Source organism: Pleurodeles waltl, chromosome 7 (assembly GCF_031143425.1).
Source record: "Pleurodeles waltl isolate 20211129_DDA chromosome 7, aPleWal1.hap1.20221129, whole genome shotgun sequence".
Taxonomy (NCBI): domain Eukaryota; kingdom Metazoa; phylum Chordata; class Amphibia; order Caudata; family Salamandridae; genus Pleurodeles; species Pleurodeles waltl.
In genome coordinates, this window is record NC_090446.1 from 1,112,423,874 (window position 1) to 1,112,437,021 (window position 13,148).

The window sequence follows — 13,148 nt, forward strand, 5'->3', positions numbered from 1 at the left end:
CCCCTCCCACTCTCCCCGGGGGCAGAAAAGGCCTAATAAACAAATTGCCCCCTGGGGAGCAACCCTTGCCTAAGGGTGTTTTGCTTCACTAATGACCGAGCTGGAACACTCATGCACTGACAAAAATCTCTGGAATGCGCTTCTTAGTCCAAAGAAGACATTTATTATTTCACTACGCAAGGTTCCTAAAAGGAGAATAGCAGGCTGAAAGCGCATGTGTAAAAATGGTCACATCAATGAAATGAAAGAATGTGCACATGATTCTCCACTGCAATATACACACCAAATATATGTATCTATATTATAATGCTAAGTATATAATGAATTTTAAAAAATGCATCACCATGAGGCAAGGGCCAAAACTGCTTCATCTCCCTCCTGTTCAGTATCAGATCGCCAGATCCCACAATCGATCGAGGATAGAGAGATCAATTATTCTCACGGGAAGGATGACACACTCCAGCGTCCTGGATATGCCTGAGATCTGCAAACACTCTCTGTCCCTGGTCCATCTGGTCTCGGCCTTTTACACTTTGAACAAACAAGAGAGGAAAATGTTAGAACCTCCCTCTCCCTGCAGAAGTTTATTTATTAAGCAAAAATGCTGATTGCTTTAGGCCAGCTTTGAAAATAATACGTCAGGGCTTGGCCACAATCCCAAGGTGCCAATTCAAAACAAGACAGTCCATGCCGTCTGACTACATTCTCATAAGCCTAAGCCCTTGGTGGGAAAAGAACACAAAAAATAAAACATGCACATCGTACAATGTGGAAGACTACTTGCAGCTTTTAACGTGGCAGTGGCTAATGCTAAAATAAAATCAATAGGCAAATTGAGGTTGGTGGTCACTAATGTGACGGTGTACTGCTAGGCTAAGTGCAACGTGGAGACAGTGGTCAGAACTCACATATCATTCCATCGGGGTCGCTCCCCTTATCAATATAAAAAACAAAAAAAACCCTGGTGTCTAGTGGCTTCTGCCACCCCCTGGGGGCAAAAAAGGCCTAATTAATATAGGTCAATCTTGCCAAAGGGGTCGCTCGCCTGATGTCAATTTCCTAAAAAAATTCCTTGTGTCTAGTGGGCATTTCTGCAGCCCTATCGCTTCACAATTGGGCTGCAGAAATGCTCAGAGAGACATAAAAGGAAAGGCCTTTACTTTGCTTTGATGCCTCTCTCGCCTCCAGCCCGAGATCGTAAGAGAAATGTTTTTGCATTTCTCTACCGATCCGTGCTGCAAGCTCAAGCTTCCAGCGCGGTGGGGGCAGCCTCTGATGAGGTCAGCGCGCAATTGTGCGCTGACGTCATCAGACGTCACGGGGGGAGGGTAGGGGAAGGCTCAATAGGAGAAACGATTCCCCTTCCACCCCTGCCCATAGAAGGGGGGTGCCAGGCCCGCAGAGGGAGCGCTAGCGCTTTCCTCGAGGGCCCATACCAGGCCGTTACGGTTACGTCCTCGGCACTCGAGCGGTGCAGCCGATGATGTAACCGTTACGTTCTTGGCACCCAAGGGGTTAAAATTCAAGTGCTATTGGAAATAGGTTGGTGATAAAAACAAATACAAAAATCCATTTATATAGTCCATTTTAAATAGTTGTTTTCTGACAGTATTGTCAGGCTGCACTGTTACATCTGTCTGGTGCGACCTAAAGTTGAGTTGTTGATTTGTCTTAGATAACATCTTAGGCAAAGCATGGGGTGATTCTGCTACTCAAATGCTCAAAGTCCTAGAGATGCCTTAATTATTTTTTCCCTTAAATATAATTTCATTCTACAGTGTTTATGGTAAACTAAATGATTTTATTCATTTTTTTTTTATTTTTTTTTTTATCTCGATCATATGAAGGTGGTCATAACTGCAAAAGGCCACCAACCCAATGCAGCTATTCCATGGCCACCACTCTTGACCATCCTCTGCCTGACCTGTCCTACCACGTACCATCAATTGCCTGTCCACAATGCCAAAACATTCAGTTTTCTCTCTCTATTCATAACCACTTCCTCGAGCAACTCCCCACACAGTCACCTTCTTAGCGAAGCACTGCCAGTCGCCACAATCCCACATCATCCAATGTCTACCCTGTCTAGCCTCTCCCCCAGAAATTCAGAATCATCTATTTACTAATAACCAGCCCATACCATCTACTTCATAACCACCACCTCTAATTATTGTCTTCCTAACCTGTTTTGTTCTTCATGACTTCAAACTATTTACTGCATATCCGCAAATTGCCCTTTGTACTACCCCAGGCCTTTCCCTGCAACCCACCATCTCAGCTGTGTAGCCACCACCCTGAAAGATCCGCTGTGTGAGCTTTTTTTCTAAATGATCCACTGTTTGTCTACCTTCCTAAACATTTTACTTTCTAGTCACCTTCCCCAAACCAGCCACTGCCCAACACCTCCACTCTCACTACCATACCTCCTGATCCAGCATATTTCATAGCCCACTCCCCACCTTTCAAATTCTCCACTTTCTAGTCTTTCCTGCCGATACTACTGCCCAGCCACCGCCGTCACATCAGTTGTCTAGTTGCCACCTACATACCGACTGTCTCTCCACCAATAGTACATCCACTGCCTAACTACTAACCAGCATCCGATTCCTCATCCAATATTGCGCATTGACTTACCCCATCTTGCACATTTTACCTGTAGGTGCTGTCCAAAACCATGTACTGCCTAGCTTCCACTCCAGTTCATTTACTAGCCACCACCCCAGACCATCTGCTGTCTACTCACCATTTCAAGATTTATCTTGTGGCCCCAGCCAGAGCTATTGGTAGCTTGTTTCTGGGCCACTTAGAGTGCACTTGTGTATTCATAAGTCCAGAGCGAGACTCCTCTGCCATCCAGACATGCTAATTTTAAAAACCGCACTGATTTTCCTCAATGTTCTCTTGGCTCAAATTCATTTAAAATTTAACCTTGTGGGCGGTGTTACTTTTTTGACAATTCTGCCAGTTAAATTACTATACATACAATTTTCTCGCGAAAGTCACATTAATTTATGTCAAACTTGAATCTTTATGTTCTAGTTACAAAGAAATGTGAAAAAAGGAGGAAGTGTCTTTTTAAATGACAGATCTGACGACTGCAAGCAACACTTGGAGACAAATCTGTTTTTTATATATTTTTTATGTGTGTGCATGCCATGCTGTATGGTTATCCTGACATCCTGATACCCTCACTATATTCTTCTGTTCCCCTTACATATTGAATCGTGCTTTTAAAAACTCACAGAACCATGCTTTTGACTCTCGACTTTCTTTTTGCAGGCGGCCCTCCCAAAGGCCACGGTCTTGGACCTGTCCTGTAACAACCTGACATCTCTTCCGGTAAGAGTGATGCCCTTGATGTAGAGTGGCATGAAGGTTGCTGTAGTGCAGACTGTAGGGATTGGTGTGGTAAGTGGCTAGGGATCTTAGAGGGTAAACGGGAAGATTAGAGGAGATAATAGGAGGGTTTGGGATGGGCTCTGAAGAACCTGAAGGGGGTGTTGTGATGGGGATCAGGAAAGAGGAGAAAAGGAGTATGAGATTCAAGGACAGCCTAGAGGCGTTTTTAACACCTAACTTACGTATATAGCTTCAGTTACATTGGATTTAGGCTAAAAGCCAGGTTCTTTGTACGTTTTTTCTTGTTCTGTAAAGTTCAAGTTGTACTTGAAATAGGTTGGTGGTACAAGGATATAAAAAATGTTTTTACAATCAATTGTAGATATTGGTGTACTAATCGTATTGTCAAAATGCACTGTTCCATCTATCTGGTCGGACCTAAAGTTGACTTTTTGATTGGTCATCTCCGATAATGTCTTAAGAAAAGTATGAAGTAATTCTCTGCTCAAAAGTCCTACAGATGCCCTAATTTATGCTTCTCCAATAAGTAGCTCGTGAGCTACTGGTAGGTCTCCAGTTACTCCTGTGTACATTGCAACATACTAAATTAGAAGCTTATGCTTGGTTGAATTATTATATGTATGGTAAATTTGAAAAGTGTGTATTTGAGATTAATATGTGTGTATTTTCAGAACTCTTAAGCTGATGTTTAGAGAAAAAAGGTTGAATTTCTAAAATATACTTAAGTTCATATTTTAGTGATCAATCATGCTGCTTTGGGCAGTCATTACTTATATCGGTACATTTGTGCTAGTGGCATTGCAAGTACGGCTGTTATGTATTACCCATGTAGAGACATTCGCAAGACTCTGTTTTGTACAGTAGAGCATGCCTATCAATTACCATTTCTTGGCTTGTGCGGCACTCTTCTTTACAGCCTCGTAATTAGTCTCTGCAGGCCAAACATTATTTTTGTTCCTCTATGTGGAGCAGGGATGAAGCACTGATTGAATCAACTTAAACAGTGCCCGTTCGCTGCACCTGACATGATTGATGTATTTTTTTCTTTTTTAACTTATAGTGCCCTGCAAATAGAAGGCTTGTGAGTGGCAAAAACAGGTCTAGCAGTACAAAGAAAATTGCAAAGTTTTAATTTTTTATAGCTAACTTCCTTTGATTTTGCCAAGTCGTCCATTTCTCATTTTGCAGTCATGTTTTCTTTTAACGTGCTCGTGGGTGCTGCTCTCAAACAATGACGATTTGCTTGTTCCAAATATTGTAAAACAGCAGTGTATCTTTATTATGTGTAATTTCTGAAATGATGCTTTAACACGTAATTGTGCAGCACATCCCAATCCAATTAAATCTACTCCAACCCACCCTACTCCATTCCTCCCAACCCACCCCAGTCTAATCTGCCCTACTCCAATTCACCCACCTCCAATCCAAACCAATCTGCACCACTCCAAAACAATCTGTTCCACTCCAGTGCAAAACAATCTGCCCTACTCCAGTCTGTTTTACTCCAATCCAAAACAATATGCCCGCTCCCACTTACCCCACTTCAATCTTCCCCATTCCAATCCAAAACAATCTGCCCCACTCCAATCCAAAACAATATACCCCACGCCCCAAAAATATGCTTGCTCCTATCTACCCCACTCCAATCCAAAACAATCTACCCCACTGCAATCCAAAACAGTTTGCTGCACTCCATTCCAAAACAATCTGCCCCACTCCAATCAAGAACATTCTGCCACACTAGTCAGCCCCACTCCAGTCTGCCCTACTCCATTCCAAAATAATCTGCCCCACTCTAATCCAAAACAATATGCCCCACTCCAATCCATCTCACCCTAATTCGATCCATCCCACCCCATCCCAATTCACCCCACTCCAGTGCCATCCAGTGCACCCCACTCCCATCTAATCCACCCCACTTCAGTCCAGTCCACCCCACTTCAATCTGCCCCACTCCAGTCTGTCCCACAGCAACCGGCCACACTCCAATCCAAAACAATCTGCCCCACTGCAATCCAGACAATCTGCCCAACTCCAATCCAAAACAACCTGCCCACTGCAATCCAAAACAACCTGCCCCACTCCAATCCATTTCAATCTGCCCCACATCAGTTCAAAACAATCTGCTCCACTCCACCCTGCCCCACTCCAGTCCCAAACACCCCACCCCACTCCAAAACAATCTGCCCCACTCCAATCCAATCCACCCCACTCCAGTCCAGTCTTCACCACACCAATCCAGTACCCCACACCAATCCACCCCAGTCCAGCCCAGAGCAGTCAACCGCACTCCAATCCAATACACCACACCCCAATCCAATCTACCCCACCCCATTCCGGTCCAATGCACCCCACTCCAGTCCAACCCACTTCACTCCAGTCCACCCACTCCAATCCACCCCACTCCATTCAAGTTCACTGCTACCCAAACCACCTCTCTCCAGTCCACCAACACCATCCCACTCCAATACAGTCCACTTTAATTCACCCCACTCCAGCCCATTCCACATTAATCCACCCTACCACAGTCCAATACACCCCACTTCAAGCCACCGTAATCTATCCCACTCCAATCCAGTCTACCCCTCTCCAATGAATCCACCCCTCCAGTCAATCCACCCCACTCCAATCCAGTCCACCCTACCCTACCCCAATCCAACCCAACTCACTCCACTGCAGTCCAATCCACCTACCCCACTCAATCCACCCTACCCAGTTCAATCAACTCCACCCTACCCCAAAGCAGTCCACCCCACCCATTCCACCCCAGTCCAATCCACCACACTTAGTCCAATCCACCAGACCCAATCCAATCCACCACACTTAGTCCAATCCACCAGACCCAATCCAATCCACCACACTCAATCCAGTCCAATTTACTCATTTCAGTCCACTTCACCCCAAATTGGATCCACCCCAATCGGAACCACCCACCCCACTCCAATCCACCCCACGCAATCCACCCCACTCCAACCCCACCACCCACTTCAATCCACCCACCCCAGTCCACCCCACCCCATTTCAAACCATTCCAGCCCATTCCAGTACACCCATTCTCTACTCCAATCCACCCCACTGTACCCCAATCCAATTCACCCCACCCTGGTTCAGTCCACCATACTCCACTCCAATCCACCCCACTCCACTACAGTCCAACCCACCCCAGTTCAGCCCACTCCACTCTGTCCACCCCACCACCCCATCCCTCTCCACTTCACCCCAATCCAATCCACCCAGATCCAATCCACCCCACCCAGATCCAATCCACCCCACCCCTGTCCAGTCCACCCCACTCCAATCCATCCCACCCCACTCCAACCCATCCCACTGCAGTCCACCTCACCTTACCCCAATCCACCCTACTCACTCCAATCTACCACATTCTCATCCACCCGCTGCACCCTACCCCAGTCCAAGTTCAGTCCACCATGCTTCAGTCCAGTCCATCCAGCCTACCCCACTCCAGTCCACTCCACTACAAACCACCCCATCCCAGTTCTAATCCTCCCCAATCCAATCCACCACACTCAATCCAGTCCAACTCACTCATTTCAGTCCACTCCACCCCAAATTGGATCCACCCCAATCAGAACCACCCACCCCACTCAAATTCACCCCACTCCAATCCACCCCACGCAATCCAACCCACCACATGTTAATGCAATCCACCCCACTCCAACCCCACCACCCACTTCAATCCACCCACCCCAGTCCACCCCACCCCATTTCAAACCATTCCACCCCATTCCAGTACACCCATTCTCTACTCCAGTCCACCCCACTCTACTCCAATCCACCCCACTGTACCCCAATCCAATTCACCCCACCCTGGTTCAGTCCACCATACTCCACTCCACTACAGTCCAGCCCACCCCAGTTCAGCCCACTCCACTCTGTCCACCCCACCCCTCTACCCCATCCCTCTCCACTTCACCCCAATCCAATCCACCCCACCCAGATCCAATCCACCCCACCCCACCCCTGTCCAGTCCACCCCACTCCAATCCATCCTACCCCACTGCAGTCCACCTCACCTTACCCCAATCCAATCCACCCTACTCACTCCAATCTACCACATTCTCATCCACCCGCTGCACCCTACCCCAGTCCAAGTTCAGTCCACCATGCTTCAGTCCAGTCCATCCAGCCTACCCCACTCCAGTCCACTCCACTACAAACCACCCCATCCCAGTTCTAATCCTCCCCAATCCAATCCAACACACTCCACTCCAGCCCATCCCACTGCAGCCCACTACATCCCAATCCAATTCACCCCACTCTCCTCCAATCTACCCCACTCTACTCAAACTTATATGCACTACCCCAATTCACCCCACCCCAGTTCAGTCCACCATACTCCAATCCATCCAGCCCACCCCACTCCAATCCACCCACCCCATCCCAGTTCAGTCCACCCACTCCACTCCGTCCACCCCTCCCCACCGCAGTCTAACCCACTCCATCCCACCCCAATCACTTCCACTCAGTCATTCCACCCCAAGCCAATCCACCCCACTCCAATCCAGTCCATCCCACTGCAGCACACCACACCCCATTCCAATCCACCCCACTCACTCCAATCCACCTCACTCCACCCCACCCACCCCAAGTGCAGTCCATCACATTCCAATCCAATCCATCCAGCCTACCCCACTCTAATCCACTCCAATCCAACCCAGCCCCTCCAAGTTCATTCCACACCACTACAGTCCAATCCATCCACTGTACCCTACCCCACCCCAATCCACCCCATCCCACTCCAATCCACCCCAACCCACTTCAGTCTAATCACTCCCACTGCAGCACACCACACCCCAATCCACCCACTTTAATCCAATCCAGCCGCTGTACTCCAGTTCACCCCTCTTTCCCAATCCACAGCACCCCATCCCAGTTCAGTCCACCATACTTCAATCCAATCCATCCAGCCTACCCCACTCCAATCCACCCCACTCAAATCCAATCCAGTTTGTCCACCCCAATCCAATTCACCCCACTCCAATCCACCCCATTCCAAAACAGTCCATCTCACTGCAGCCCAATCCAATCCACCCCACCCCATGTTCAGTCCACCATACTCCAATCCAATTCATCCAGCCTACCCCACTCCGGTCTACCCACTCCAATCCATGCCCCTACAGTCCACTTTATCCCAGTTTAGTCCAGCCCATTCCAATCGATCCACCCCACCCCACCCCGATCCACCCCAGTCTAATCCAATCCTACGACACCCCACTCCAATCCAGCCCACCCCACTGCAGTGCACCCCACACAATCCAGTCCACCCCACTTTGTCCCAAATCCACCTCACTCTGTCCCAATCCACCTCACTCTGTCAATCCAATCCACCCAGCCTACCCCCATTCCAGTCCACTCCACCTCACTTCTCTCCAATCACCTCACTCCAATCCAGTCCATCTCACTCCAATCCAACCCACCCCACTCCAATCCACCCCACTACAGTCCAGTCTAACCCACCCTACTCCATCCCACTCCACACAAATCCACGCCACCCAATACAATTCACCCCACCCCAGTCCTATCACTCCAGTACAAACCACCTGCCCCAATCCATTCTAACCCACTCGAATCCACCCCATCCAATCAACCTTAACCCATTTCGATCAACCCCACTCCAGTCCACCCCACACCAATCCACCCCACTTCAGCCACCCTACTCCACCTGACTCTACTCCAGTCCAATCCACCTCATTACCTCAGTCCACTCCAGCCTATTCCACTCTGCTCTCTACCACTGAACTCTACTCCCTTCTACTCAACTCTACTTCCCCTGCTCTACATTACGACACTCCAACAAATCCGCTCTACTACACACTACTCCCCCACTCCGATCTGACTCTCTACACCATTAACTTTTACCCATGCCAAGCCAAGAATTCTGTTTCTAAGGTGACCTCCAGTAGCTGCAGAATGCTTTCCCACCCTACCTTGAGATTTGTATTATTAGTCCACAGAGTATATTGCGGTTTTTAGGTTGAGCGCGCAAGCTATTGACCTGTTGTAAGTGTTGTGGGCTTTTAACCATGCTCACCTCACGCCCATTACTTTCACTCGTTCTTGGGCTTGCCATGCAAAAATCCCTTGATGACATTGGTAAATGCTTTACGTTTGTCCCGCCTTGGGGCAGTTTTGTTACCACCTTGCAGACTGACCCTGTTACATGAATTACTGCACGAGTGCCATATGTTTTACTGTGAGCAAACTCCTTTTTTCTTCTTTGTCTCTCCTTTGCACTCATGCTTTTGGCAGCCATGGCGCTTTGAATCAGCTCGCACTGCCCTCCCGCAAAACTTCGCGCCTGACCCTGAGTTTACTGTTCGTGTCTGCCCGTCCCCACCACCCCTCTCTCGTAGTTGCTTGTTTTGTACTTTTTCTTTTCTTTTTTTTAAGCTTTTACGTCGTTTTGAAGATTCGATTACAGTAACTACTATGTGCGCACTGTTAACAAACATTCCTTCCATGTGAAACGAGAGACTTGCAAGATAGATTCAGTGCTTCGGAATATGTAGATGCTTCTAAATATTTGTGCTATTTTCGCACCCCCAATGTACAGGGAATTCAGGCATTGGGGCTGCATCATTTTTCCACGTTTTAGAAACGCATCTGTGATCTCTGCTGGTTCTAAGCGCATGTAGAGCTTGTTAGACTACTGTCCCTACTATCTAATTCAGCGACACTCGTGTTACTAATGTTGATTTCTACAGTTGCAGTTTGATCATGGGTTTTCTTTGCTGCTCACATACATATGTAACAGGTGCAGTAATCCTTTTAGCTGCTTCGTCGCCATACGTCTTGAATGAAGTCTGAAATACCCCAATGAAAATTGTAGCGGGATATTAAGAATGCAGTGGACATGATGGAAACGTCTGTGCCTCTGAAATGTTTTTTTCAGCAAACTAGGTGGCACTGTGGCTTAATAACGTGCAGTTATTTGTGGAGTACAGTTTGCAGCAAACGAGTGCATGGGCGTGTGAGTTAGTAATTGAAACGACCCTCAGTATGAGCATTTATCGGAACATCTTATAAGAACCACACATCACAATGCATTACTAACTTTGCACTTTTGGATTTGTTTTTAATAATGCATATAACCGACACAAACATTATAATACAAGGACGTGTGTAATAACCGTATAATGCATGTTTCTGTCATAACTTTGTACTTGTGATCTCACCGTTCGACTTTAAATGAAAAAAATATTGTTTAATAAATTGTCACTGGTTCTGATAGCAGTATTGTCATATCACACACAATTCAACTGTAATAAAGTGTGAAACACACCTTATTGAGCAGAATTACAACTATTTAAACAATAAAAGCCAGCCTAGCCCCTCTTTAGTCTTTACTATTTTTCTGAAAATTCAAGGGCATGAGCTGTTAAGGAGGCCTTATGACAGAATGTTTATTCCACTTCAGGAGTTTACAGCCTATCTGCATGTTATCACCTATTCTAACCTGCAGCCGTTTTAAAAAAAATAACAGATGAAACTGCTTTAAATATGTTTTGAAATCTATTACAATTTGAATATGGGCATGCTCATTCTCAAGTGCAGCTTCCACATTTATTATACATAATTGCAGACGTACAATTGAGCAGAATACCAAAGATTTAAAAGAAGGCTTTAGGAAGGATGAAGATATGAGCATATATTGAAAGTAGGGCCCTCGGTTATATGTTTTATTTTTATTTTTTTTATTTCCGTCTGTAATTATCCATACCTATTTGCTAAATTTATCTTTGGCCATAAATATTTCGTATTTGTTTGAAAGAAAAAAATAAAGCTGAAACTACTTCCCACGTTTATTTAATCAAATGTATATTTCTTTTTGAATGCACGACATATTTGACATAGATTATAAATCAATACACTCGAATGAAAACCTGCACATTTTAGTATCGACCTTATGCAAAAACTTCAGTATCATTACTACATTTTTTTCTCTTTTTTTAACTCCTTTATCTGTCAATTCGCACAGCCGTGGCAGTTGCGTTTGACAGCATTTGGTAGGTTGGGGGGGGGACTCTAAAATAATGAAAAAAATCTATAATAAATAATAGCAATATTTTCAATTTTTGCTGTAGATAGAGAAAGAAGGTAAATGGAAGTGCTTTTGTTATACGCAGGCCCACTGGAATTATGTGGCAGAGAGGCCCAAATTATGCGGCAGGGATGACCAATTTACGTGGCAAGAAAAGTCCAGTTATATATTTACAACACCAATAGCTCTAAGTCGAGCAAATGAGAGACCTATTGCATTGTTGGACCGCTAGAGTGATTTTGCCTGTAGGTGGCAGCAAAGAATGACGAACGGTATAGAATGCGAACTGAGGGCCGTTTGTAAGCCAGTGAGATATATAATAAATATATATATAATGATGATTGCAGCTGTATAACACATAATTAAGCCTTTTTTGATTATTTTGTAATGCATTCTGTTGACTGGGGTAGTTGTAAACCTCTGTAGAAGGATTATTCCACACAGAAAAGAGTTCACAAGTGCTAATTAAAAACGGGTTAAGATATAATTATACGTATTTTCAAATACGTTAGTGATGCAGCTTGGATAAATATGTATTAGTGCACAGTAGGAGGGAGATTTTCTTCAGCCATGCTCTAGCTCCATCAGCATTGGAATGTGTGGGCAGTTGTAATGGAGACTTTCTAAGTGTTTTAGAAGCGGCTTGATATTTACTAAAATGTTGCATGTTAATGAGCATACAGTATCTCGTGTACACTGTCGCGGAGTGAGGAGACCGGTTAGACCCCTAGGTGTTGTGATAGGCGGAGTGCTGTGGTGAGAGCAAGGCAGCATGGGTGGGGAGGGAGGGTTGATGTCAACCAAGGAGAACTGCGTGAGTGCCATTCATGCGTGAAGAAATGGTAGCACAAAGTACTGCACTCACAAACTAGTTTAAGGAAGGTTCATTGCAATTTGATGGCGTAAAGAGTGTTTAAACATTGATTGTATTCATAATGGGGAGTATATTATCCCGGCCTCAAGTCTTAGATGTAGCATCGCCTAGTATGCTGGAGGCCATCTACAGAGAACTAAAGATTTTTCCTGTTTATAAAGAATAGCCCCAGAGGTGCAAGCAGCAGATGGGGCACATCTACTACCATAGTCTTCTTCAGCCAAATTGCAGAGGTTCAGAGGAAGTAGTAGGGTCCCAATACATGAGGGAGAGAGGAGAACAATACCTGTATTCCTGGAAGTATCTTCCTCTTGAGGAGGTAAGCTCCCCTGAGAATGAAGATGTATATGTAGTTAAGTATTTCTTCCTTGTGAGACTTGTCGTGCCGTTGCGTATAAAACCAAGTTCCACTGTAGAGTCACAGTGCAGATTGAGGAGAAGGTTGATGTTCTCATTGAGACTTTGTCTCTAACAGTGTAAAACAACCAGCATTTATTTTTGAGGACTATTCAAAACTGGAACCCCCTTGTTTCTTAATGGGTGGGAAGGAAACTGAAGGCTGCACTACAAGGTTTAATTTACCTCCTTGGCCATTTCCAGTTTGACTTTATAGTTTACCATACAGCTCCAAATCTTGCTTTAGAACCAGGGCCTCGGATGGACCACTTACGGTCAAATGTTGGATGCAGCATGACATATAAAGGTCATGGAAGCAGTCATGAATCGTCATGTCGCCAATTTCCAGACACTTTTGAGCAGATATAAGAGGTTCCAGTAGGAATAAAGAGAAGACCTGCTTCAACATCTATCGAAACAGCATAAGAGACCTCAGAAAATTGTCTCTGAGGGAGA

General features: G+C 45.7%; 1 protein-coding gene across 5 annotated transcripts in view; it reads left to right on the forward strand.

The window, feature by feature from the left end:
- Window positions 1-13,148, forward strand: part of LRRC59 (leucine rich repeat containing 59) — a 72,333-nt gene that overhangs the window by 31,055 nt on the left and 28,130 nt on the right. For all 5 annotated transcript variants that reach the window (XM_069200076.1, XM_069200074.1, XM_069200077.1 and 2 more), the window contains exon 3: window positions 3,280-3,339. In XM_069200076.1, coding sequence (XP_069056177.1) covers window positions 3,280-3,339 — 60 coding nt within the window. The remainder of the gene's footprint in view (window positions 1-3,279; window positions 3,340-13,148) is intronic.